The 27,353-nt window shown below is 40.1% G+C and overlaps 3 protein-coding genes across 4 annotated transcripts in view; 2 read left to right on the top strand and 1 right to left on the bottom strand.

The window, feature by feature from the left end:
• Positions 1–5,635: 5,635 nt before the first annotated feature.
• Positions 5,636–9,804, top strand: FABP7 (fatty acid binding protein 7). 2 transcript variants are annotated; one of them, XM_017541036.2, is made up of 3 exons: positions 5,636–6,021; positions 6,448–6,722; positions 9,451–9,804. In XM_017541036.2, the coding sequence occupies exons 1-3, from the start codon at positions 5,949–5,951 to the stop codon at positions 9,499–9,501; spliced, it is 399 nt and encodes a 132-aa protein (XP_017396525.1). In that variant the 5' UTR covers positions 5,636–5,948; the 3' UTR covers positions 9,502–9,804. The 2 variants fall into 2 exon arrangements, with proteins under 2 accessions (XP_017396525.1, XP_017396524.1); XM_017541035.2 differs by lacking the exon at positions 9,451–9,804 and having other exon boundaries at positions 5,710–6,021; positions 6,448–6,860.
• A 4,724-nt stretch (positions 9,805–14,528) lies between these two features.
• Positions 14,529–17,052, bottom strand: LOC108312870 (eukaryotic translation initiation factor 2 subunit 3). The gene has a single exon (XM_017541033.2). The coding sequence runs from the start codon at positions 17,017–17,019 to the stop codon at positions 15,601–15,603; it is 1,419 nt and encodes a 472-aa protein (XP_017396522.1). The 5' UTR covers positions 17,020–17,052; the 3' UTR covers positions 14,529–15,600.
• Positions 17,053–17,247: 195 nt separating this feature from the next.
• SMPDL3A (sphingomyelin phosphodiesterase acid like 3A) overlaps positions 17,248–27,353 on the top strand; it is a 24,883-nt gene continuing 14,777 nt past the window's right edge. Inside the window, exons 1-3 of the mRNA XM_017541034.2 lie at positions 17,248–17,538; positions 25,608–25,821; positions 26,901–27,045. Coding sequence (XP_017396523.1) covers positions 17,427–17,538; positions 25,608–25,821; positions 26,901–27,045 — 471 coding nt within the window. The 5' untranslated portion in view covers positions 17,248–17,426. The remainder of the gene's footprint in view (positions 17,539–25,607; positions 25,822–26,900; positions 27,046–27,353) is intronic.

The following is a 27,353-nucleotide window of genomic DNA, read 5'->3' as shown; positions in this document are numbered from 1 at the left end:
GCCCAGCTAATTTTTGTATTTTTAGTAGAGACGGGGTTTCACCATGTTGACCAGGATGGTCTCGATCTCTTGACCTCGTGATCCACCCGCCTCGGCCTCCCAAAGTGCTGGGATTATAGGCGGGAGCCACCGCGCCCGGCCAAGATTTGTTTGTTAAATGTTAAATTTTTAGCACAACACAGTCTCTATTCTTTCACTTTATCTTCTATTAAACTCCTCAATAATTAGAGCAAATAAGCTACTATTTGAAAGCAACCCTTCTTAGGTACATAGCCATTATATTCTGAAAAATGTAAACTAAGTCAAATGCGTCAGCGTCAGTGTCAGCGTATGGAGTTACAAAACAGTCAAGTGAAGATTCAACATAGTATTGGAAGTCCTAACCAGGGCAGTTAGACAAGAGAAAGAAAGAAATGGCATCCAAACTGCAAAGGAAGAAGTCAAGTTGTTCTTGTTTGTTGATGACATGATCTTATGTTTAGGAAAACCTAAAGACTCTGCCAAAAAAAATAAATAAATAAAATAAGATTAGAACTGATAAATTCAGTAAAGTTGCAGGATACAAAATCAACATACAAAATTAGTAGAATTTCTATATGCCAACAATGAACAATCTAAAAAAGATATCAAGACGGCCATCCCATCTATAATAGCTACAATAAACAAATACCTAGGAATACACTTAATCAAAAAGGTGAAGGACACCTACAATGAAAACCATAAAATATTAATGAAAGAAAATGTAAAAAGAACACACATGAAATGGAAAGACATTGCATGTTCATGAATTGGAAAAATAATATCGTTAAATTGTTCATACTACCCAAAATGATCTACAGATTTAATGTACTCTCCATTGAAATACTAGTAGCATTCTTTTTTTTTTTTTTTTCTGGTACCGGTTGTTCCTTTCATTATTTAGTGCTTGTTTCAGACCAATGGCATTCTTCACAGAAAAAATTCCTAAAATTCATATGGAATTACAAAAGACTCCAAATAGCCAAAGCTATCCTAAGTAAAAAGAACAAAGCAAAAAGAACACATAGAAGCATCACACTAACCTGACTTCAAAATATGCTACAAAGCTATAGTAACAAAAAATCCATGGTACTGGCATAAAAACAGACACATAGACCAATGGAACTTAATAGAGAAACAGAAATAAGTTTCTGTATTAACAGCTAACTTATTTTCAACAAAGGTGTCAACAACATACACTGTGGAAAGAATGGTCGTTTCGATAAATGGTGTTGGAAAAACTGGATAACATATGCAGAATAATAAAACTAGACCCTTATCTGTCACTGTATATGAAAATCAAATTAAAATGGATGATAGCTTTATGTGTAAGATCTGAAACTATGAAACTATTACGAGAAAACATTGATAAAACACTTCAGGATGTTGGTTTGATACAGATTTTTTAGTAAGACCTCTAAAGCACAGGCAACCAAAGCAAAAATTGACAAATAGGATTATATCAAGTTAAAAAGCTCTGCACAGGCTGGGCATGGTGGCTTACGCCTATAATCCCAGCACTTTGGGAGGCCGAGGCAAGTGGATCACGAGGTCAAGAGATCAAGACCATCCTGGTCAACATGGTGAAACCCCATGTCTACTAAAAATACAAAAATTAGCTGGGCATGGTGGCACACGTCTGTAGTCCCAGTTACTCGGGAGGCTGAGGTGGGAGAATTGCTTGAACCCAGGAGGCGGAGATTGCGGTGAGCCGAGATTGTGCCTTTGCACTCCAGCCTGGGTAACAAGAGTGAAACTCCACCTAAAAAAAAAAAAAAAGCTCTGCACAACAACAAATAAATATGCAAACAATAAACAAAGTGAAAAGAAAACGTACAGAATGGAAGAAAATACATGGAAGCTATCCATCCAACAAGGGAAGAAGTAAGGGATTCAAATGACTCAATAGCAAAAAAATAATAATAATAATCAAATAATCTGATTAAAATTTGACAAAAGTTCTGAATAGACATTTCTCAAAGAAGATATAAAAATGAACAACAGGCATATGAAAAATACTCAACATCACTAACTATTAGGGAAACACAAACGAAAACCACAATGAGATTATCACCTTATCCCAGTTAAAATGGCTATTATCAAAAAGATAGTAAGAATGCTGATAAAGGGGCAATGCTCATTCACTGTTGTTGGGAATGTAGATCAGTACAGTCATTATAGAAAACAGTATGGAGTTTCCTCCAAAAACTTAAAATAGAAGTATCATATGATCCAATAATCCCCCTGTGGTGTATATATCCAAAAGACAGAAAATCAGTATCTCAAAGAGGTATCTATGCTTCCATGTTTATTGCAGCACTAGTTCCAATGGCCAAGATTTGGAATCAACCTGTGTTCATCAATGGATAAAGATAATGTGGTATATATACAAAATGAAATATTATGCAACCATAAAAAAGAGAATGAAATCTTGTCATTTGCCATAACATGGATGGAGCTGGAGGACATTTTTTGAAATAAGCCAAGGAGAGAAAGAAAACTATCGCATGTTTTAACTCATACCTGGGAGCTAAAAAAGTTAATCTCATGAAGGTAGTGAACAGAATGGTGGTTACAAGAGGCTGGGAAATGTAGTCAGAAACGTGGGATGAAGAGAGAATGGTTAATGGGTACAAAAACACAGGTGGAATGAATAAGTTCTAGCCCTTGATACCACAACAGGTTTACTATGGTTAACAATAATTTATAGCGTTTCTCAAAATAGCTAGAAAAGAAGATTTGGAATGTTCGCAACAAAAAGAAATGATGAATAAGGTGATAAATATCATCATTACCCAGATTCAATCATTACTCATATAAGCTTGTATCCAAACATCATATGTATCTGATAAATATCCACAACGATTATGTATCCATAAATGATTGATTAAAAAATAGTCAATTGGCTTTTTCTAAAATTTCTATTACAGGTATCTATACTGCAACATGTATACTTTTCTACCTATTACAAGATTAATATGCAACAACAACAAAAAAACCTGCCTCTAAATTGTGGGACTTTCATGTTTTTGATAAGGTTTAAAGGAATCAGAATTACAGGAATATATGCTCTACCAATAAATATGTCATCATCTCATACTCTTTAGATAGTGGAAGAAATAAATGGGAAAGAAATCAGAATTACAGGAATAAATGTTCTACGAATAAATATGGCATCATCTCATATTGTTTAGAAAGTGGAAGAAATAAATGAATATGGACAAATATTTCAGCACTTGTGATCTATAAGGGGCTAAGATGAAGATGTCTAATACATAATTCCTTCTCTCAACAGTTTTATGTTCTTAGAATACAAAAAGGAAATGATTTATTATATTTTAGAATAATACTTAAACATTCTACCACTTTAAACGTGTTTTATTAGATGAAACATATAGAAATAATCAAAACAACTCAGTTTGAGAATCTTTACTAGAGAAATAGTTTGTATAGATGAAACAGTCATCTGAATTTTAGCTGTAAACTGAAAATAAAATCCGAAGCACTCCCACATACTGAGCAGACCCCCTCTTGGCCAAGGGATTCCCCACAAAAAAAACCTTAAAAAGTGAATTCCTGGCCATAAAAGGAAGGGAAGTCGGACGTGCTTCTGAACTTTTGGAGTTTAGACACAACTGACAGGTATTCACGTTAAAATAGAGATTATAAAACTGACAAAGCAGACTCAGGCACTAATATACCAAACTATCAACAAGAACTAAGTCAATGGAAGGCAAGAGATAGGCCATTCATCTTGCTACATAGCATCCTTATGTCAATTTAAAACATTTCTTTATGTCCAGCCTGGGCAACATGGCAAGACCTTAACTCTACTAAAAATAAAAAAAAATTAGTCAGTTGTGTTGGTACATGCTTGTGGTCCCAGCTACACAGAGGGCTGAGATGGGAGGATCACTCGAGGCATGGAGGTTGCAGTGAGCCGAGATCGTGCCAGGAAGACTGCACTCCAGCCTGGGTGAACAGAGCAAGACCCTGTCTCAAAAAAAAAAAAAAAATTTCTTTGTGTGGACTCCAAGTTTTAGACAGAGCCTTACTCCTTTAACCAACTGCAAATTAAAGAATCTCTGAATCCATCCATAACCGGTAAGCCCCCATTTTCAAGATATCCTGGCTTTTTGAGCTGAACCAACGTATGCCTTCCATGTATTGATTTATGCTTTTGACTGCACTTCCTGCTTGCCTAAAATGTGTAAAACCAAACTGTAATCTGACCGCCTCGGGACCACTTTCTTAAGGCTTCTTGGGTCTGTGTTTTTCCTGGGCCTCAGTTACTCATATTGCTTCAGAGTCAACCTCTGTAAAATATTTTACAGAGTTCTGTTAACAAAGCAAAAGAGGCCTTGACATCAAGTTGGATTTTAGAGGTAAAGTATTAGAAATGATTCAGAGGTCTCTGGCTTGTACAGTTGGGTGCATGGTGGTGTCATTCACAAATAAAGTGAAAATTTTAAGAAAAGCAGATGTGAAGAAAGCCTACAGTTTATGATAAATAAGCACCTTTGAGACACCAAAGAAGAATCAATCATGCAGCCCCACAGTTAGGGTAAGAGGCCTTAAGAGCATTCTCTGTTGGATTTGGTGTGGACTGGGTAGAAATGCGCTGGGCTGCAGTTTAACTGAAAGAAGAGAGAGAAGAGCAGGGAATTCCAAGCTGGATTCTCCTACTCTGTCCTCAGGAGAGGCAGGTAAGCTGCTTTCATTGCTGGTCTGCACTGGTAAGGCAGGAAAAATCTCTTTGGGTGAAGGGGAATTTCAGAGACTTCCTTTAAATACTGTACTTAGAACCCTGAAGGTATTTGCTATACTTGGGGTACCCTGAACTAGGGCAAACTGAAGCCAAAACTCTTCTGATTCCCACTGCTCCTCCAGTTCCTGCTCTTCCCCATCAGTAACTCCCAACAAATGAACAATATACACAGATTTTTTTTAGGTAGTTGTGGCCTCAGGAAATCAAAACGGTCCTAGAGTGCAGGTAATTGAAAATCTTACTAAATAATCTGTCCAGTTTTTCCACATGGACTCTGTAATCTATTCAAGGAGGGGGGAAAAAGAGTATTCTTTTTTTTTTTTTTTTTTTTTTCTCATTAGTAAATCCCAACCATACTCTTCTTAGGTCCCTTTTCCAACTCAGTCTCGTTCTCACATTTTTAGAAAGGACAATGTGATCTTTACATTCTCTCCTTGTGCGTTGGGAAGGGACGCAAATTAGTTTGCTTCCTCATTGACAATCAGAGTAGCCTTCAAGCAGTATATCTAGGGAAGGCATTTACACCTCCTCCCCCTCCTCTTTTTCAGTTTGGCTTACTCTAGCCTGCATTTTGCTCTCCCTGTAACTATGAGAGAAAATAACACACACTATTCAGCCTCCTTTGTCTGCAAAGTCTGGCGTTTCAGTGGTTTTCTTTAAGGGGGTCCTCATTTGTAACCAGCTTTGCCATTAACGGAAATCAATCTGAATGCCCCATTGTGCATCTTTTTTCTTTCCTTGCAGTCTGAGACTGCCTTTGCCAAGTTTTTTCTCACTGAACCTGAAAGACCTCCTCTCATTTTCCCGTTCCCTGCCTCCAGCCCCATTGAATCCCTGCAGAGCCTTCTCAGGCAGAAGGGCTGTAGTGTAGGGATTGGGAGGAACTCGACCTACTCCGCTAACCCAGTGGCCTGAGCCAATCACAAAGGGGATTGGAGCCTCACTCGAGCGCTCCTTCCCTTCTCCTCCCTCTGTGGCAGCCTCTTGGAAAGAGGGACACTGGAGGGGTGTGTTTGCAATTCAAATCATTGGATTTTTGCCCACCCTCTTTCCAAATAAGAAGGCAGGAGCTGCTCGCCGATGTGTAAAGGGTCTTCTGAACTGCAGTGGCAATTAGACCAGAAGATCCTCGCTCTTGTCTTAAAGAGGGGAAGGGGCAAGGATGGTGGAGGCTTTCTGTGCTACCTGGAAACTGACAGACAGTCAGAACTTCGATGAGTACATGAAGGCTCTAGGTAGGTAACAATGAGACCAATTGTTTTCGTCTTAACGTGCTGCTTCAGATACTTGCAGATTCCATTTTTCACTGATCAGGTCAGCAAGAGACAAAGACAGATCGCATTGTCCTGATCAGATGCTAGGCTATGCATTTTCCACTGAATGAATTTTTAATGCAGCTCTTGCTTGCCTTCTTACCCAGCCCCACCACCCTCAGAAACAGAACATTTGCTATTCCATGGAGAATGTGAAGCTTCTCTGTTTTGGTTTTTCTTCTGCACCCCCTTATTATCGCAGTAGTGTTTTACATGATTAATGGGCTAATCGTGCTCTAATGAAACTTACACTTTAGAACCAGTATTCCAAAATCAGAAAGCAGAGTCTTGCTTTGTGAGTTATTTTGTAAGTTGCTACAGACTGTACTGTTCTCTTTGCTATTTTAGGTGTGGGCTTTGCCACTAGGCAGGTGGGAAATGTGACCAAACCTACAGTAATTATCAGTCAGGAAGGAGACAAAGTGGTCATCAGGACTCTCAGCACATTCAAGAACACGGAGATTAGTTTCCATCTGGGAGAAGAGTTTGATGAAACCACTGCAGATGATAGAAACTGTAAGTCTGTTGTTAGCCTGGATGGAGACAAACTTGTTCACGTACAGAAATGGGATGGCAAAGAAACAAATTTTGTAAGGGAAATTAAGGATGGCAAAATGGTTATGGTAAGTAATAACAATTCTCCATTCTTCCTTTTTTTTACTCCTGTCTCTGCCCCTCTCACTTCCTTCCCTCTTCCTTCCTCCCCCTTCCCTTCCATTCTTCCTCCTTCTTTCCTTCTTTATTAATACATCACTAGCAAGGTTCTTTAACTATATGTAAAACAGAAGCAAAAAGATCCTAGTTGTTTTCTTCAGCTCAACTATTTTGATTGCAGGGAAACAGAAAAATTCTTGTGTAGTTAAAAAAAATAAAAGTTGCCATTGATTTGCCTAAAAAGCTTTTTTTTCTCTCTGGTTTTTTTTTTTTTTTTTTTTTTTTTTTTTTTTTTTTTTTAATAGAGATAGGGTTTCACCATGTTGGCCAGTCTGGTCTTGAACTCCTGACCTCAGGTGATCTGCCCATCTTGACCTCCCAAAGTGCTAGGATTACAGGCGTGAGCCACCGCGCCCAGCTGTCAAAAGATTTTTTTGTAGGATAACTATGAATGTTTATCAAATAAAATTTAAATATAAAGCCCATAATCACTGAAATATATAAAGATAATTGCTATTATGAGAATCTGAGACAGATGACTTTATAGGTCCTGTAATAAGAGATGTTTAAATAGTTTATATTTCAGTTTATAAAGTTACACAAGTTCAGTGCAGATAATTTAGAATATAACAGAAAAGTATAACAAAAAATTAAAACCGCCTCTAATTTATCTTCAGAGAGTTTTTTTTTCTTTGGGATGAAGTCTTTCTCTGTCACCCAGACTGGAGTGCAGGGGTGCAATCTCAGCTCACTGCAACCTCCGCTTCCTGGGCTCAAGCGATTCTACAACCTCAGCCTCCTGCATAGCTGGGACTACAGGTGCCAGCCACCAACACCGGGTTAATTTTTTTATATTTTTGTAGAGACGGAGTTTCATCATGTCGCCCAGGCTGGTCCCCAACTCTTGAGTTCAAAGTGATGCTCCTGCCTCCTGCCTTAGCCTCCCAAAGTGCTGGGATTACAGGCATGAGCCACAGCTCCCAGGCCCCAAAGAGAACCATTTTGATGTTACTTCTTTCCAGTTTTTTTTCTCAGATGCACAATATGCCTTTTAAACATGTATATTCAATGCTAGGTAGCCATGAAAAATATTTTTTTTCAATCACCCTCTTCTTACTTACTAGGAATTACCTGTAAAAGAGGATGTATTAGTGTCCTAAGGTTGCCACAACAAAATACCACAAACTTGGCAGCTTAAAACAACAGAAATGTATTTTCTCAGTTCTGAAGGCTAGACACCTGAAGTCAGGGTAACCTTAGTGTGGCTTTCCTACCGCAGGCTCCCTCCCTTGCTTCTTCCTAGTTCCCGGGTGGTTCCTGGCAATCCTTGAGGTTCTTGGGCCTACAGTTGTATCACTCTGATCCATTTCTGACTCCATCTTTACAGGACTTTTTCCTTTTTTTGTCCTAAATTAATCAAATATAAAATAATTAACAAATAATTTCTCTAATGACGGAGTAGTATCATAAACGAGGAGAAATATATTATACCTTGACCAAGCCTTCCTCAGACACATTTTGTGTGATCTGCGATGGCTTGTTGATGATACCGACGTAGGTGGGTAGGCTCATTCAGTTTTGGAGGGGGGTGTGAGAATTTACATATTCCTTCTAAGATGACAGCAGAGAAGATTTTGTTGTTTAAGAATAGGGACTCCTGTTTCCTTCTCCCCTTGACTGCTGCAATCAGCGCTGTTCTAGATCCAGATATTCATGTTTCTGTGGAGGTGGAGGTGGGGAGTGGAGGGACAGTTTCCCGTTCGTGTTAAAGGATATTTGCTCACATTTTTCTGCAACAATCAACAAAAGAAAGGACTCATTTCTAAAAGATTCACTCTGAAGTTCTCCTTTATGCTTTTACCTCCGTTTTTTTTTTTTCCTGAACACAGAAAAGTAGATAGCGCAACCGTGGCATGTATGACTATGATCAGGCAAGACTGAGTTCAAAATTGAAGAACAATAGACTATACTATTATTATAGTATAATAATAATATAAGTATAGTATATCTATATTATAGATATACTATACTCCTGAACATAACATCAACATATGAACATGATGAGCATTGAAATTCCCTAAGTTCTGTAATGTGGTTTTATAGCAACTCTTCAAGTTAGATTTGCCATTAGAGTAATTAATAGAGCTGATGTTCCACATCCTATCCACCCACCTATCTAGGTTCACAAAGACTAAACCATGACAACCAAAGCAAGGAGAACATTTGTACCTTTACATTTTCCTCTTGATTTTGGAAAAAATCATTCCAAATACCATCAGCTCAAACGATTGGATTCTCTAATGACTGTTCAAAATTTATCTATGTTATGAATTGAAAACTGTTATGTAAACCTATTATACAAGACTCATTCACTTTTAAAGCAGATAGCTGAGAAAACAAAGTAGACACTCCATTTCTCACACCTAATCTCAATTACCTTGATAATTTAAGGCTACAGAAATTCTTTTAACCTGAATCTCGATTGCTAATTTCAGTTTTTGCTTCCTTCTCATTTCAGAGACATAAACTATACATCAATATAGGGTCTCCTTTCAAGATATGAAATGAATATGCAGCGTTTAATGTTTGTAAATGTCATTCTTTTGCATAATACTTAGATCATATATATGACAATCTTTAAAATTTGATGACTGATGTTCCTGTTAAAAAGATTTGATTATCTTTTGAACCTTGCAGACCCTTACTTTTGGTGATGTGGTTGCTGTTCGTCACTATGAGAAGGCATAAAAAAGTTCCTGGTCTGGGCTTAGAAGAGCTCTTCAGTTTTGCTGTTTACTCAAGTCTCAGTGCTATCCTATTACAGCATAGCTGATCATTAATTAGAAGGTTATCCTTGGTGTGGAGGTGGAAAATGCTGATTTAAAAGTTTGTTACTCCAAGCAACTAGCCCACTTTTAATCTGAAAATGAATCATGTTTTATAATTTGAATTAAAATTTTGTACCCCCTCTTTTTTTTATAAACAAGTGAATACATTTTATAATTTCTTTTGGAATGCAAATCAAATCTGAATAAAATCTTACACGTGAAATTTTGTTGTTGTTTCTAATATCATTAATCTAAGAATTCTGTATTAAACAATTTTAAATAAAATAGTCACTCTTACAGCATAAAGTAAGGCTGAAAAAGCTAGCGCTTTGTTTAAAATACCAATTTTAAAAATAAGCAATAGTCTTAGAAAATATGGAAATGCCACAGTTTTGGTTGAGTCTTCGATGAAGTATCTGTGATGATTAAATTTATTTGGCCAGGACCCAGAGAAGCCTTGTATAGTGGGTTGGGCTATGAAAGTGGTGTCTTTAGAAGAAACAGATATTTGAAGAAACAAAATGATGTATATCAAAATGTCTTATTAAAAGGGAAATATAATCAAAATGTCACATAATCAACATTTCTTATTGAAAGGCAAATAGAGAAAGGGAGTGAATTTTATCCTGTATTATAAAGATGTTTCTCCAGACAACTAAACTGAGTTGGATAACGTCAATGAGAATGCAAATGGAGTGGTGTGCATAAAGACACTCAAAGTTTTGGGGGGAGAAGAAAGGGAATGTGATTGAGTTGATCAAACCAAATTAAATATCTGTTCGTATCTGGCTAGGGTCTGAATTTGTGAAGTACAAACAAAAAAATATTACTACATATTTTATCATTTACAAAATACTTTTTATTCGTTTTCTCAACTGTACAATGTGAAGCAAGAAGGCAGGTATTATTTATTTTTACTTTACCAATAAGGAAATTGAAGGTTAGATTTGCCTGTCCAAGTTCTCATGACTAGTAAATAATATTGAGAGCTGCAAATCTTGCAATCTTTCTCTTTATTTCCTCTCCAAAATTAATATTTAAGCTAACTTTTCTTCTGAAACAAAAACACAGTATTTTATTCTCCCTGACCATTCCTTTTCTTTGTTAGCCTTTTGGGAGGCTGGGGAGGTAAATATATATCAGCACATATATGTAATACTGTATTCATTTTAAATCAAACCAGTGTTTTCAGTAAGTTTCTATAAATTAATTCAAAGTTCAATTAACTGACCGGGCATGGTGGCTCACGCCTATAATCCCAGCACCAGCCTTTTGGGATGCCAAGGTGAATGGATCACGAGAGGTCAAGAGTTAAGACCTGCCTGGCCAAGATGATGAAAAATTACCCAGGCGTAGTGGTGCATGTCTGAAATCCCAGTTACTCGGGAGGCTAAGCTATGAGACTCGCTTAAGCCTGGGAGGTGGAGGTTGCAGTGAGCCCAGATTGTGTCATGTCATTGCACTACAGCCTAGGTGACAGAGACTCTCTTAAAAGAAAAAAAAAGTTCAATTAACTTACAGTTTTAAGTACGAGAAAACTTCATTTTTTTCCCCTAAGCGATGGGGTCTTGTTTTGCCCAATCTAGTCTCAAACTACTGAGCTCAAACAATCCTCCTACTTCAGCCTCCTGAATAGCTGGGACTACTGGCACACACCACTGAGTGCACTCAGTTTACCTGTCTTTAAAAGCATGAAGCCGAACATGAACAGTGTGTTGGCTCCAACTGTTCTGACAGCCACCATCTCTGCTTCTGGTGGAGGGCTGCTTAACTCGAGATTTCAGCTTATGCTCTACCAGAAGCCCAGATTCTGGCCTCTGTCATTAAAGATACAAAGCCAAAGATAGGGATTTATCATTAGCTCATTATAATGAACCCCAATAACATCCTGTTGGCATCAGTTTCCATAACAACTGTCTCACAGAGTGAAGAATGAAAAGGTTTTGGGGCAGCCTAAATGGAAACAAAGATGCAATGGTCTGAAAGATCAAGGGCTGCAGTGGTAGAACAAAGGCATTTTATGGGAAGATAATTACCATGTTTGCTTCCCTTTTTTTTTTTTTTTTTTAATAGGTGGGCCCCCCCCCACCCCCGGGTAGTCACGGGAACCCAGGCCCAGGGTCACCGCCAGCCCCCAGCATGTTTGCTTCCTAAAGTTTTCTGTGTAATTGCAAATCATTTTTCTTCAAACCAAATTCTATTTCACATGGCCATCTGTGTTGAAACTTTCCTGGCTTGGCATCTTTGTTTTGTTTCTTAACATAGCTAAACATAATTAAAGAAAAGGAAAAATGACCAAGATCAAATGCAGTTTGACCAACAGGCCCTGGAAGAACATTTCTGAAATGATACAAAGGTCGCAATGATACAAACTAAACTGTTTTGTGAAGCTTCTGCCATTATCTTACATGTGATTTCCCTCACCTAGATATATACATTCACAGTGACATAGATGTACACGAGGAACATGGAAACCTACAAAATATACCCATGGTTGAGGTATACCTGTGGAGATGTTGTGGCACTGTAGTTTTTTGCTTCTTAGAGAGTGAGAATTAAGAAAAGCAAAAGAGCCAGGCGTGGTGGCTCACGCCTATAATCCAAGCACTTTGGAGGCCAAGGCAGGCGGATCACCTGAGGTCGGGAGTTCAAGACCAGCCTGACCAACATGGTGAAATCCTGTCTTCAAAAAATAAATAAATAAATAAAAAGAAAAACAAAAGAAAGTGGAGTAGAAAGGAGGATGGTGTTTCTACCCACGAAGTTTAATATACTGTATTGTCTTTTTAGGATTGTAACATCTCTTAAGTGTCAAAATGTGTATGCCTTATTTTATGCTTACTGAAAAACTATTTCACAGCCAGTTAATTCCAGTAAAGTATACTGAAATTGGGGGGGAAAAAAGTGAAAATAGCTATTTTTTCAATTTATCCTTTTCCTAGCTTTCAAATGTTTGGACTAAAACTCCTAAGTTGTTTCGTTATCCTTACAGTTGTTTTCTCTCACCAGCTCACCATTTTTTTCCGGCTCCATTTTCTCCCATACTCTAGAGGTTGTGAACTGAGAAACTCCAAGGACCATCTTGTCCAACAATGGAATGCACTTTGGTTCTTGCAAGCTTTTGAATCATCCAAAAGCTGAAGCAGGAGTTGGGCTGCCCTGGCAGGACTTCAAACTGTAAACCAAAAGTACCCGAGACAGGTCTCAATCAATTTAGAGTTTATTTTGCCAAGGTTAAGGATGGGCCAGTGACACAGCCTTAGGATGTCCTGACATGTGCCCAAGGTGGTCAGGGTACAGCTTGCTTTTATACATTTTAGGGAGACATAATGCAGCAATCAGTACATGTAAGATTTTACATTGGTTTGATCTGGAAGGGCAGGACAGCTTGAAGCTTGGCAGGGGGTGGGTGTTTCCAGCTCACTGGTAGATTTAAACATGTCCTGATTGTCAATTGGTTGACTGAAAAAGTTATTATCAACAGAAAGGATGTCTAGGTTATAAGGGGTTTGTGAGACCTAGGTTTTATCATGCAGATAAAGCCTCCAGGCTGCAGGTTTTAGAGAGAACAGACCTTAAATGTTTCTTATCAGACTTAAGGTCGGTGTTGATGTTAATTAGGTATGTCCAGCCCCTCCCCCAATCCCCCTTTTCATGGCCTGAGCCAGTCTTTCAGGTTAAATTTTAAGGTGCCCTGGCTGAGGAGGGAGTCCATTCAGATGGTCACCCATTCAGATGGTTGTGGGGGCCTTCAAATTTTATTTTTGGTGTACAAAACAGAAAATGGAAGCACCTTGCTTCCCACTTCAAAGCCTTTTTCATGAGACACACTACCATTAATTACATGGGATACAAGACAAAGCTATGATGGGAAAGAAATACACTCTACAACGTCTTTTATGTGGTTAGTAATTATGGGAAGCACTTTATTCTGCAAAGGAATTCCACGCCCTATAAATTTAAAGTATTAGTTTGTCATCTCCAGGCATTCAGCATTCTCATAAACAGTGACAGAAGAAATACAGAATACAGGATCCAGCACAGTTTCGGGATTCCGGCTTCTTTGCCAGACTTATCTTTGCTTACTTCTTTGTACAGACTTAGTTCTATGCCAAAAGTATCTTCCAAAAATTCCTTGGAAGGGTAAAATCAACCACCTCTACTTATGATTTCCATGCATCTCTGGAATGCATAAAACGCAATTCTAAGACATGTTCTAATTCAGCTCAAAAAAAACACACAAAAAACCTGGTATCTTTGAGCAGTGGGTCTCAAACATCACGATCACTTTAAAATGACCTGAAAGCCTGGTGAAAACAGAAACTGCTGGGCTCCAGCGGATTTCTGACTCAACAGGTCTGGGGTGGTGCCTGGGAATTTGCATTTCTAACTAAAGTTCCCAGGTCCTGCTGATGTTGCCAGTCTAGAGACCACAATTCGAGATCCACTGAGACCCACTGTGCTATCCAGAACTTTTGCTGGTTTCCTTCAAGTCATGATACTTCAGGGCTCTCTCTGCACCACCGCTACTGAGGAGCTCTACCCATTAAAGCTGGGCCATGCTTAGTGAAGGTTGGTCCAAGAATGTAACCGGGACTGTTGAGATTTCAGCACCCCAGCCTTTTTTAGTGACTGAAATAATGAAAATTCTGATCGGACCCCTGCTTGCTGGTACATTTTAACCACTGGCTTTTTGCCCAACTCTCCTTGTTTCCACAATATAATTATAAACTGCAGATGTACTGCTTCCTTCTCAAGCACAAAGAAGTAACTTCAGGGTCACAAAAATGTGTGCGGAAGGAATGAATACCTTGAAGGGCTTTGTGACCAACTGCTGATGCCTACGCATCTGATTGCTCAAGTTGTTATCTGAGACTGAAGAAACAGCCTTTTCCCCTGCATTCTTTGAAACTCCCCATCTCTCATTCTCTAGCAGTATAAAAACTCCCTTTTTTTCCTTTTTCTTTTTGATGTAGAATTGTTTTGTGTTCCTCATGCTACAACACAACCTTCAAAGTCAGCCACGTATATAACATTAATACGCGTCCTCAAAACATCAACTTAGATAACCCATAGCCAGAGGTTCTAAACTGCTACAATGCAACTTCAACATTCAAAAGAGTACAATAATATGCTTCAAACCCCATCTCAATGCAAATTTAAGAAAAGCAAAGCAAACTGTATTATCAGACTACCAAAACTCAGTAAGATTCTGTAATTTAATATACCTACTTCTCATCTCTCTAAATTTCTCAACACTGGGGAGTGTTTTTAAAGATATCAATGCCTGAATTCTACTCCAAGCCAATTAAAACAGAACAATTAAATCAGAATCTCTGTGGGGCATCTTGATTCACTTATTGCTTTCTAACACCTTTTACTTCTGTCCCTTTTCAAATGTCCAAAAATTAGTAATATTACAATCTGTGTTATGATCATAATATTATGATCATAAGAAAAAACATAAAATGAAGACTTGGAAAGATATTTGTTACTCATTTAGAATTATTTGGTATAACAGTATTTTCCAATGGAGGAAGACTATTGGATTTCAGGCATAAAACAATGCAGAAAAAAAATCTCAAGACATCACAGGGAAAGGAAGATAACTTCTGACTCTGGTTTCCCATGTTTCAGGCCAGGAAGAGCAAGGAAGAAAAAAATTTCTCCATGGGAACAAGTACTCATGCTCTAAAGAAGAATTTTATTTCAACCCATTAATTTCCTTTTCATGCAAAATTTCAAAGATAAAGCAACATAAAATACGAGGCCAAAGAAAAGCGAAAAGGTCTTCAAGTCTGTCAAAATAGAGATTCAGTCCAACATCATGCCAATTTTTATATTAATTGTAGTCCCTAAGTTTTCATAACCAAAAAAATGAGAATAAACTTATAGCTATCTACTAAGGTAACAAATTGTAAATAAATTCCCCAATATTGCTTTGAAAATAAATTCCTTGGTTGTTAAGAGAAATTTCAACTTCCAACTCCATCCAAATTTATTATTTAACTGGTATTCATCAGTCATCATCTACTGTTGGCTTGATTGTCACTCCTCTTCTTATCTGACCCCAACCAATTAAACGCCAGTGTTTTTCAACTCTTCTGCTAAGGGCAATTTTTTCTCCTACCTCTGTGCACACTGGATTGGTCAAAACAATTTTACCCAGATCGGCCTTGACAGCACTAACTCTCCCTCCTGTCGACAGGGACCCTATGTTCACCATGAGCACTTCATTCTTAGACAGCTTTTGCACCTTTGCTGCCTTCTTGTCTCCTTCAGTGCGTACACCTAGAAGCCGTCTAAGCAGGAAATAGGAAATTTCCAATTCTGTGAATATCTCAGGTAAGGCTCCGACTGCACCAAGTACCTGCCCCACCATTCTGTCAGCCCGGCACAAAGTGGGGTCAATTTTTGTTCCAACTCCAATAAGACCACCCGGAGCAGCATATTGCAGATCATTATGCTCCGCAAAAAGCGATACAATTTTGGAAAAGATTGGTTTACACATGAGTTTTCCTTCACTATCCTTGGAAACAATACCAGGTCTTACTTCTATCTCCTGGCCCACTTTTAATACTCCTTTTAGGATACTACCACCAGCTACACCCCCCTTAAGGTCATCAACTTCACAGCCAGGTTTGTTGACATCAAAAGATCTAATAACAATAAGGCGGGGCTCTGAAGTAAAGTCTCTTGGGGGTACTGGAATTTTCTTTACTATGTACTCACAAACAACTTCAATATTGTATTTCAGCTGAGCCGATATTGGAATAATGGGAGCTCCCTCTGCTACTGTACCTTGGACAAAAGCAAGGATCTGTTCGTATTGTTCTTTAGCCTGACTTTCTTTTACCAAATCAATTTTATTTTGTAGAATCAAAATATGCTTCAGTTTCATGATCTCTATAGCAGCTAGGTGTTCAGATGTCTGAGGCTGAGGGCAAGATTCATTACCAGCTATCAGCAGAAGAGCTGCATCCATCACTGCTGCACCATTCAGCATAGTAGCCATCAAAATATCGTGGCCAGGACAGTCAACAAAGGAAACATGTCTGACTAATTTGAAGTTCCCTTTGGTCCCCGGAATGTCTGTAGGAAACTCATCAGGTGTACTGCTCCCACAAGATCTATAACATTCTGGCCGAGGGCAACTTGGGTCATCAAGTTTATAAATCTTAGCATTAGCATATCCAAGCTTGATTGTAATATTTCTTTCTAGTTCATTTTTGAACCTGACTGTGTGAACTCCAGAAATAGCTTTGACAACTGTGGATTTCCCATGAGCTACATGACCAATTGTACCTATATTAATTGTGGCTTGTCTGCTGATAACTTCGTGTGAAAGTGGCGTCAACTTGGTAACATCCAAGGTGGTGAGATCCTGGCGCGAAAGATGCGGCTGCCCCAGAGTCACTCCAGCTTCTCCTCCCGCCATCTTGCCAGAAGAGCTGCTTTTTCCTTTTTTATAGAGGGATTTGAGGGATGCTGCTCTCCCTCCTTCTGGCTTTGACCAAATGAAATAAGTCTGTCTCTATCCCCAAGCACCTGTGTGTCAGTGTTTGGCATCAACCGTACCACTGATACACCAGCCTGAATTTGAACTTCTGCAAGAACACTCCTTCCTAGGCCAGACACTGACGCTAAGAAATAGGAGAACAGATCACATCGCCATACAGCGGCTGAAGGTCATGCGAACTGACGCGCTGCAAAATCTGCCTTTCCACGTGATCAGCTGGGCGTCTATACCCGCGGCCGTCTTTGCCTCCTCCTCACCGTCAGGCCTGAAGGTCCGACTGTAGCTGCAGGATAGCCCGAGCCTCCGGGTGGGCCCCGCGGCCCTCTATGGCGCTGCTCCACGCGCTGGTCTGCTGCTTGCTGACTGCTTGGCTCTACTGCTCCGGCCTCGGGCTGCCAGTGGCGCCGGCAGACCGCAAGAATCCTCCGCTGGCGGTAGGTGAGTTGCCGGCTACCCTTCTCTTCCGGGCAGGGGCGGAGAGAGCCGACCGGCGGCGCCTGCGCAGAGCCGCAGAAAGAGCGTCGGGGGCAGAGGTTCCGGCGAGCCCGGGTCCTGACGTGGCCGGCGTTGACTACGGCGCCCGGGAGGGCGACCGAGGGACGAGAGCGTGAGGGCGTCCAGCCGGGGCTGGGCGGGGGGAAATGCCTGCGCCGTGGGGGCGCTCCAAGGGCGCATCGGCCGGATTCCGCCAGCCTGGCTGTTGTTTACATCCTGCGTTTCAGTTGATTTGCTCCTCGGGGCAGGAAGGAAAAGCGGACTCAAGGGAAAAGGAAGCTGGGAGTGGGGTGTCCAGCACTTCCAGAGACCCCAAATCGGTCCTGAATGGAAAGGGACTGCAGTTTCCCCCTCAGCTCGCGGATGTACTTTTCAGCGGGACTCAAGAGTATCTTCTGTCCTGCGCGACCGAGGTCGGTGGCGTTTTCTGCCACTGTCCCAGCCAGATAGTGAAAGCACCCTCGGTGTAGACTCGCCCCTGAGCCTACCGGGGACTCCATTTCACCCAGATGTTCACTAGGCTCCCTGCGGGCGGGACCCATTTCACTCCCAAGACAAAACAGTGCCTGTCACAGTAGTGATCTCTAAGTGTGGCCCTGGGCCGGCGGCAGCAGCAGCGACACCTAAACTTTTTAGCATTGCAAATTTCCAGCCCTTCCCAGACCTACCGAATCTGAAACGCTGGCATTGGGGTTCCACAAAATGTTGTTTAACCAAACCCTCTGCGTGATTCCGTTCCGCTAAGTTTGAGACTCCTTGGTCCAGAATAGATACATTTTGGTGGGAATGCCATCTGAGGCTCCAGTTTCAAAAATCAAGGTGCCCCACCTCCTCGACTCCCTTAAAGATAATTGCACTGTTAGAGGAAAAACAAAATTAGAGAAGGGGAAGTCCTGTTTTCTTTTGGGGGAGAGTCGTCCTTGAGACTCGGTAGCCCCTGAAACCTCTCTCTTCCCTGCCTCTGTGCTTCCTCAGGACTTAGGAACGCTCTAGGGTAAATATCTTCTCTTTGAAGGCCAATTCCTCTCGACTCAGCTTTCTTGAGGTAAGAAGCAAAAACTGTAAAAACCGTAAATCCAGTTTCCCAACTGTGTCAAATGTCAGTCATTACAAGAAATTGCCCCAAAATATTTATGTATACTGGTTTCTGCTTTTATTACAGTTTAGCTTGTGTTACTTTAATTATGTGACTGGTTAGAGTATTGAAATAAAATGTCTCAGGTTGCTTGAAGCCACACAATGGCAAATTCACCTCATTGGGCACTTTCTGGGTACTATGTGAGTCTTCACTTCTCACCTCTATTTTTTTTTTTTTAAGAAGCTGCAAGGTTGAATCCTCTCCTACTAAAGGGAAGGAAGAGGGGTTTCTGGATGTCAAAGGTCTGACACGTTACTGGAGTTACGGGGTTCAAAGGTCTGAAGTGACTCAGCAGTTTCACAATTCGCCTTGTTTACTGTAGCGTTATTAGCGTCCAACAGTACCAAAACACATTTAATAAAGAGATCTTCCAAACAGGCTTTGTGTGGGTGACAAGGCCGCTTTATTTCTCGCTCGGGTGGAAGTGGGCCAAATATGAAAGGACAGGAGAAGCAGATAACAGTGGGAATTGGCTTTATAGGTTAGGGCAATTTTTTGGGAGGCGGGGTGTTGCAGAGTAAGATCAGTTACTGTGGGCCGGGCGCGGTGGCTCAAGCCTGTAATCCCAGCACTTTGGGAGGCCGAGGCGGGTGGATCACGAGGTCAAGAGATCGAGACCATCCTGGCCAACATGGTGAAACCCCGTCCATGCTAAAAATACAAAACATTAGCTGGGCATGGTGGCGCGTGCCTGTAATCCCAGGAGGTTACTCAGGAGGTTGAGGCAGGAGAATTGCCTGAACCCAGGAGGCGGAGGTTGCGGTGAGCCGAGATCGCGCCATTGCACTCCAGCCTGGGTAACAAGAGTGAAACTCCGTCTCAAAAAAAAAAAAAAAAGATCAGTTACTGTGGTGGGGGATAGAGGCTAGGAGTATACTATACCATAAGTTCAGTTACAATGGCGGGTGGGGTAAGGCAGAAGAGTAGTTAAGATGGTGGGGTGGGGCAAGGTGTATTCATATTATCATAAAAACAGTTAAGATGGCAGGGTGGGGTGAGAGGCTTGTGCAAGGGAAGCGCTGCTGGACGTTTAGGGATAATGGCGAAAGCAGGTTGGGTGTGGGGGAGGATCAGCCGAGGCAGGGAGGACTTCAGACTTTCTGGGTCCAGGCTTGCACATGGAGACCTGATACAGTGTTTTGCATGTTTTCCACTTGATGTGACCACTCCCCTGCCCCCTCTTCTCAGCTCCAAATGCTTGGACTTCCTTTCAACATCCACCATGCCTGGCTACTGCCTGCTTTTCTTGTGTTTTTGCTTTTAAATTCCCAGTCTTCGCTTTCTGCTTTGTCAGGTTTTGGTGGTCAGAGGACAAAAGTCCTAGGAAGCTTCACATGTGTGCTTTAGATTTAGTAGGCTGGGACCTGCTTGTGTATTGGTACTGTTAAAGCAAACTAAATACAACTTGAGAAGGACTCCTTATTTCTGTATTTGAATCCTTGTGGATGAACTGTAATCTAGCTTAATAGATGAAACTTAAAACTAAGAGTTAAATAAAGAGTATGCTCTTTAAACTAAGATAAGAGCTAAATAAGAGTATGTGCCTGTAACAATAGCTAAGTCTTGGCCAATCCCAACAGTCATACTTCAACCATTCATACTGCTGAGTGTTCAAACTGTTCAAATTAAGGCACACGCTGAGCTGAACTATGTCTGAACTGTGGTTCATTGGGTTCTTTAGGAGAAGTTATAACATTTTCTTTGTGTTAAAAAATTTTCTGGTGTAATTTTGAGAGTTTGCTTGGATATGTTGAACACATACATATTTTTGGAAATCTTTTGAAAGATGGTCTGCAGAACAAGAAAGCGTGGTGTAGTAAAAAGAACTTTGGACGTCGAACTAGGGAACATGGATTGGATGTGGGCTCTGCCACAGGCCAGGCCTTAGAAACACATTTGTGCACACATTTTTTATACAATTTCATTAGGGGAGGGAGATGAGGCTTCCAGATGTTCATTATTCATAAGTTGCAGGTTAAGAACCTGTCAGAGCTCTGTTCTTGGCTTCTATTTAAAGACATCTTTTGGTGAATTTAAATTATTATCCCCTAATTTATCTGGCAATGCTATGCAGTAGAAAGACTGGAAGTCTGGAGAAGCTGGTTCCAGTTAAGCTTTCATGACTGAGTCATCATGTGATCTTGAGGATATCCTGAAATTTGCCTTTGCCTAAATGTCATCATATAAAAATTAAAGAATGTTTGTTGAAGGGCTGAAGTGGAAATTTTGCCCAGGATTTTGTCAGCACGTCAGCAACGGTCCGTATTTTTAAAACTGATCCTATTTTGGTTAGTAACTGCCTCTTTCTGCTTCTGTGCCTCAATTTATTGCTTACTAACTGGAAAGCTGTAAGAAGAATGCCACGTTGTCTAAAACCTGCTGCGTTGTCTAAAGTCCTGAATTAACTTCCCTTGCCCCTTTACCTATAAAAACTGTGCCCCTTTACCTATAAAAACTGTGCACTTTTCTTAGCCGGGGTCCAGACTTTTGGGTGTGAACCCTTCTGGGCTCGCCGGCGTAATAAAATGTGTTCCTCCTGTTGTATTGGACCGAGCGTAGAAAGTTAGCACCAAGACAAAAGTATGCCAGATTGCAGGGTCATTTATTATGCCGGCGACCACAGAGGACTCACGTCTCTCCAACCTGTGGCATCAAAAGGAGGGTGCCAAGACTTTTTATACCTGAAAAACCACCTTGGAAGTGGGGGTGAGGAGCGGGGATGGGGATGAAAAGATTTTGGACATTCCAAGGGCTAGGGGATTCTGTGATTTACCTCCTTGGCGGAGACGAGGGCGGGGGTCTCCGGACATTCCAAGGTCCAGGGGATTCTGTAATTCACCTCCTGGGTGGAGACGAGGGCGGAGCTCTCCAGACATTCCAAGGGCCAGGGGACTTTTGTCATTCTGTTTGTTACTTCAGTGGTTTACAGAAGTCAAGATAAGCATTTGTTTACACACAGATCTTAGTTATCCTGGGCTGCTTATTTTAGTTATTACTAAATAACTAAAGCAAAGGCTAGCAATTCTGGCACAATATCACACTCCAATCCCCTGAGTGCCGCTTGGGTTTCTTGTCAGGAAAGATTTTCCAGAACAGGGCTACTATAGGTCATGCATATTCTAGATGCTGGAGATATAAATCTAAGTACTAAATTACATCAGACGGGTGTACTCTTAATGCATTTCAGGTTTGGGTTTACTGAAACAAGTACTGAATATGTTTATAGTCTGTTTTCCCCCCATCTTCACAGGATCACAGATATCATCATCTGTTTCTGAGACAGAGTTTTGTTTTTGTTGCCCAGGCTGGAGTGCACTGGTGCAAACTCCGCCTCCCGGGTTCAAGTGATTCTCTTGCCTCAGCCTCCCAAGTAACTGGGATTACAGGCATGTATTTTTAGTAGAGACGGGGTTTCTCCATGTTGGTCAGGCTGGTCTCAAACTCCCAACCTTAGGTGATCCACCCATCTCAGCCTCCCAAAGTTCTGGGATGACAGGTGTGAGCCACTGTGCTGGCCATTTTTTTTTTTCCCCAGAGGCAGGGTCTCTGTCACCCAGGCTGGAGTGCAGTGGCCCAACTTGGCTCACTGCAGACTCAATCTCCCTGACTCAAACAAATCTTTCACCTCAGCCTCCAGAGTAGCTGGGACTACAGGTGCCTACCACCACTTTTGGCTAATTTTTGTAATTTTTTTTTTTGAGACTGAGTTTCGCTCTTGTTGCCCACGCTGGAGTGCAATGGAGCAATCTCAGCTCACTGCAACTTCCTCCTCCTGGGTTCAAGCGATTCTCCTGCCCCTCCTTCCCTAGTATTTGGGACTACAGGTATGTGCCACCATGCCCAGCTAATTTTGTATTTTTAGTAGAGACGGGGTTTCTCCATGTTGAGCAGGCTGGTCTTGAACTTCTGACCTTAGGCGATCTGCCCACCGCAGCCTCCCAAAGTGCTGGGATTACAGGCGTGAGCCACCACTCATGGCCAATTTTTGTGGAGATGTGGTTTCACCATGTTGCCGTGGCTGTTCCCAAAATCCTGACCTCAAGCAGTCCTCCTGCTTCAGCCTCACAAAGTGCTGAGATTGTAGGCGTGAATGCCAGGCATCATTATCTGTTTTCATGTGAGGCAAGTGAGATTGGATATATTTGAATGTGAAAACATAGAGGAATTGTATATGGATAAGGATAATGTGGACTCTGGAGTCAGATTTCCTGAATTTATAGTTTAGCTCTCTTGCAGATGATACATGTAACTTGGATTTAATCTCTGGGTGCTTCAGTTTCTTATCTGTAAAATGGAGTATGCATAATAATAATCGCATACATGTGAAGCATAAAAAAATTGTACTACACATTTAATAAGTACTTGAATTTTAAGTATTACTTGGAAGTGGGGTTTGAAGTTAAAAAAATAATAACAGTAAAACTACCATTAAAGCGTAGCAAATTATTGTACCTTAAATAATCTGTTCAACAAAACAAAACAAAACAAACTACCATTGAACTTACTTGGTACCATACACCTTCTAAGTGCTTTACTTCTAATGAGTCTCTTAACCCTTACTGTAGGCACTATTATTATTCCCATTTTACCAATGAAATAGGCCAAGAGTACACAGCTAGATTAGTAGGTGGCGGAGCTTGTATTGGAAGCCAAACAGCCTGACTATGGTCTCCACTCTTAACCACAACACTGTATTGTTTCATGTTCATTTACTACACCCTTACATTCTCTAAATAATACAAATACATGTTCACATTAAAAGGATCTTCTGGGGTGACTGAGCTATTTGCCATCTTTACTTTTTGCGCTGGATAAAGTATATCTAAGATGGAAATAAAGATTGAGGTATTTTCTGCATTATGGGATAAAATAAAATTGCTTTTGGCAGATGTTTTCAAATAGTGACTAAGTACCAAGTAATTGATCATAAAGATGGTTTTATGTCTACTTTCTTCTGGATCTTTTGTTTACCATTTCTTACCATTACCATTTGTGAATATAAATGTGTTATAAAATTATAATGACAACTATGTTGGGAAGAAACAACAAGCAAAAGATATCTCACCCTTTTCACCTTAACATAGCAACTGTTTTCATCTTATTACCCCAGCTTTGGGTTGTATTCAGTTGTATCATATTGATATACTTTAAACTTTGCATCCTACCTGTTTGCTCTTTGTTTGTGGTGTAGTACATGCTACTTTGTCACTTCCAATATGTTTCTGATATAAATTAGTCATAATTAGAGTAAACTTGAAAACTCAAAAGTACGGAAAAATATCTCTTTATTAAAACAATTTAAACATGGGCTATAAAGATCATTGAATATATATGTAAAATGATGTATAAACAAACTTGGAGACCCTTCAGTATGGGAGTTCAGATTTATTAGCTGTGTGTACTTGAACACATTTTCTGTTGGACCCAGCATTAGTTTTTCAGTTCTAAAATGAGAACCATAATTCCCAGTTCAGAGAGTAGTTTTGAGAATCAAATGAGATAGTATATTAAAATTGCTTCGCCGGGCGTGGTGGCTCAGTCCTGTAATCCTAGCACTTTGGGAGGCTGAGGTGGGTAGATCACCTGAGGTCAGGAGTTCAAGACCAGCCTGGCCATCATGGTGAAACTCCCATCTTAAAAAAAAATAAATAAATAATAAAAAAATAAAAATAAAATTGCTTATCACCATGCCTGGCACATAGCAAATACTTAATAAAGACAGGTACCACTCTGATTATTTGTTCTAGTATTACCTTCAATAAAAGAAACTTTCTTTTTTTTTTCTTGAGACAGAGTTTTGGTCTTGTTGCCCAGGCTGGAGCACAGTGGCAACTTTCTTAAGATGATTTCCAAGTAAGGTTGCTGTCAGATGGGTTTGGCTGCTTTCTAAAAACCCAATGGAAGCATCTTCTTTAACAATTGTTTCCCTTAATATTATTAACATTTTATACGAATATGTGATAGAAGATGTACCTCTATTAAATAACTTTTAAGAACCTTTGAGAATTCCCATTTTTGGCTTAAAGCTTGTATTAAAGATTTATGTTCTTTAATGTTGAGAGAAAATGTTTATAAGAAAGTAACAGTGATATATAGTTCCTGGTTCTGCAGTTTGCTTACTCACTGTGTAATCCTAACAAATGACATCATATTTCTATGTCAATTTTTCTACAAGAAGAATGTAAATAATTTGTAAAATCTTATATTCTTATAGGAGACGTGCTATTAAGATACAAGATGATATTATCATTGATCTCTCTAAAGGATATTTTCATTTATTATGGAAATTTATCTTTGCTAAATAGTCTTTGTTAGGTTATCATGCTGATATGAATACCGAGCTCATCAGTTGTTTTTTCTGAGATGAAGTCTTGCTCTGTCGCCCAGGCTGGAGTGCAGTGGCATGATCTCAGCATCTCAACCTACACCTCCTGGGTTCAAGCAATTCTCCTGCCTCAGCCTCCTGAGTAGCTGGATTACAGGTGTGCGCCACCACACTCGGCTAATTTTTTATATTTTTGGCAAAGATAGGGTTTCACCATGTTGGCCAGGCTGGTCTCAAACTCCTGACCTCAAATGATCCACCTGCCTCAGCCTCCTAAAGTGCTGGGATTACAGGTGTGAGCCGCCAGGCTCAGCCTGAGTCATCAGTTCTAACACACTTAAGTAGTAAATTGTTCCTACAGTTCTTTGAAGCTTACCTTCTCAAAGAGAAGGATTGTATTTAACTTCAAGGCATATGAACATTTAAATTACCAGGGCTTTCCTTTATCACAGGGAGGAGCAACCATTTCTATTCTTACTATAAATATTTGTATGAGAATTCCAAAAGAGAAAAAGTAGATTTATCTGCATTTTTTTTCATAATCAACAGGACAGTTTTGGCATGTGACTGACTTACACTTAGACCCTACTTACCACATCACAGATGACCACACAAAAGTGTGCGCTTCATCTAAAGGTGCAAATGCCTCCAACCCTGGCCCTTTTGGAGATGTTCTGTGTGATTCTCCATATCAACTTATTTTGTCAGCATTTGATTTTATTAAAGCCTCTGGACAAGAAGCATCTTTCATGATATGGACAGGGTAAGTGATTATATAAGTACCATTAATTACTCAATATTTATTTACAATGTCCTAAGCTTCCTAAGAGTGCTGAATTCCATAGAAGATTAATTAGGTTTTAAGAGTTATTTGAGTTAAAAAACACTGGGTCAAACTGATCAACATTATTAGAGGTGAAAACAATTCTAGAAGTGTTTATTTTTAAATACAGACTTTAGAAATATGTCAGTGTTAATGGATGAATCCATAAGCAGCACACTTGCATCAATGTCTTGAGGTGTTGTAATGTGATATTAGGTCTTCATTAAATTATCAAAGACGAAATGCAATAATGGAAGTTTACCTGCCATGACAATTTTGTAAAGCATCATCTTCTGGCAGTATAACTAACTAGCTCCCATCATCATAATAGAGTAAAGAGGCCTATATTTCTTTACCTGGAATAATGACTATGTCTAATACTTTTTTTTTTTTTTTTTTTTTTTAAGATGGGGTTTCACCATGATAGCCAGGCTGGTCTTGAACTCCTGACCTCAGATGATCCACCCACCTCGGCCCCCCAAAGTGCTAGGATACGGGCATGAGCCACTGCGCCCGGCGACCGTGTCTAATACTTATAGAGTATTTACTTTGGGTTTGGCACTGTTTTAATTAATTTATACATTGTGAACTTTAATTTTTACAATGGGTATTATTATTATTCCCATGTTACAGATGAGGAAATGAAGGTGCTGAACATCTAAGTAACTTATCCAAGTATACACAGCTAGTAATTGGCAAACTGGATTTCAAACAGGCATTTTGGCTGTGGTTCAGTTGGAATCTGCTTTTAATTATTGCAGTTTTTAGCCTCTTATAAATCTTCAGTTAAGTGGTGAAATAGGCTGGGATTTCCAGCTTATTTTTTGTATTATATTTTTGTTAATACATATTTTTCTTTTACAGGATTCTCTGTAGGGTAGAAGTAGGGCGAAGAGCAGTTGGCTGTAATTTGCTGTTTTAAAATGGAAGCCTGCAATGATAGGTATAGCAAGGCATCATGCATAAGTCTAGTAACTATGAAACTGATTTTGTTCTTTACAATTCTGTCTCTTTTTCAGGGATAGCCCACCTCACGTGCCTGTACCTGAACTCTCAACAGACATTGTTATAAATGTGATCACTAACATGACAACCACCATCCAGAGTCTTTTTCCAAATCTCCAGGTTTTCCCTGCACTGGGTAATCATGACTATTGGCCACAGGTAAATTTGATGTCAACTTTCAGAAGTGCTTAAATAATTTTTCCTATTAGTAGTGTCGAAATTGTGACAATAACTAGCCAGTGATAGGCATGGGGATGGGTCTCATAGGGGGAGAATATGGTCTTAATCCTAGCCATCAAGAAAGGCAAAGACAAGTGCTTTGGTGACTATAAAAGGATTCTTTTAATAATTCATAAGAAGTTGTGCCGGGCGCGGTGGCTCAAGCCTGTAATCCCAGCACTTTGGGAGGCCGAGGCGGGTGGATCATAAGGTCAAGAGATCGAGACCATCCTGGTCAACATGGTGAA

The sequence above is a fragment of the Cebus imitator genome, unplaced genomic scaffold, assembly GCF_001604975.1.
Source record: "Cebus imitator isolate Cc_AM_T3 unplaced genomic scaffold, Cebus_imitator-1.0 Scaffold130, whole genome shotgun sequence".
NCBI classification, from domain to species: Eukaryota; Metazoa; Chordata; class Mammalia; order Primates; family Cebidae; genus Cebus; species Cebus imitator.
Note: the sequence above shows the minus strand (reverse complement) of the source record. Positions and strands in the feature narration are given on the sequence as shown.

Bases quoted from the DNA above. Each gene is read 5' to 3' on its own strand.
- FABP7 (XM_017541035.2), top strand. From the start codon at position 5,949: ATGGTGGAGGCTTTCTGTGCTACCTGGAAACTGACAGACAGTCAGAAC. The intron at 6,022-6,447 runs GTAGGTAACAAT...TTGCTATTTTAG, and splicing joins TGAGTACATGAAGGCTCTAG to GTGTGGGCTTTGCCACTAGG.
- LOC108312870 (XM_017541033.2), bottom strand. From the start codon at position 17,019: ATGGCGGGAGGAGAAGCTGGAGTGACTCTGGGGCAGCCGCATCTTTCG.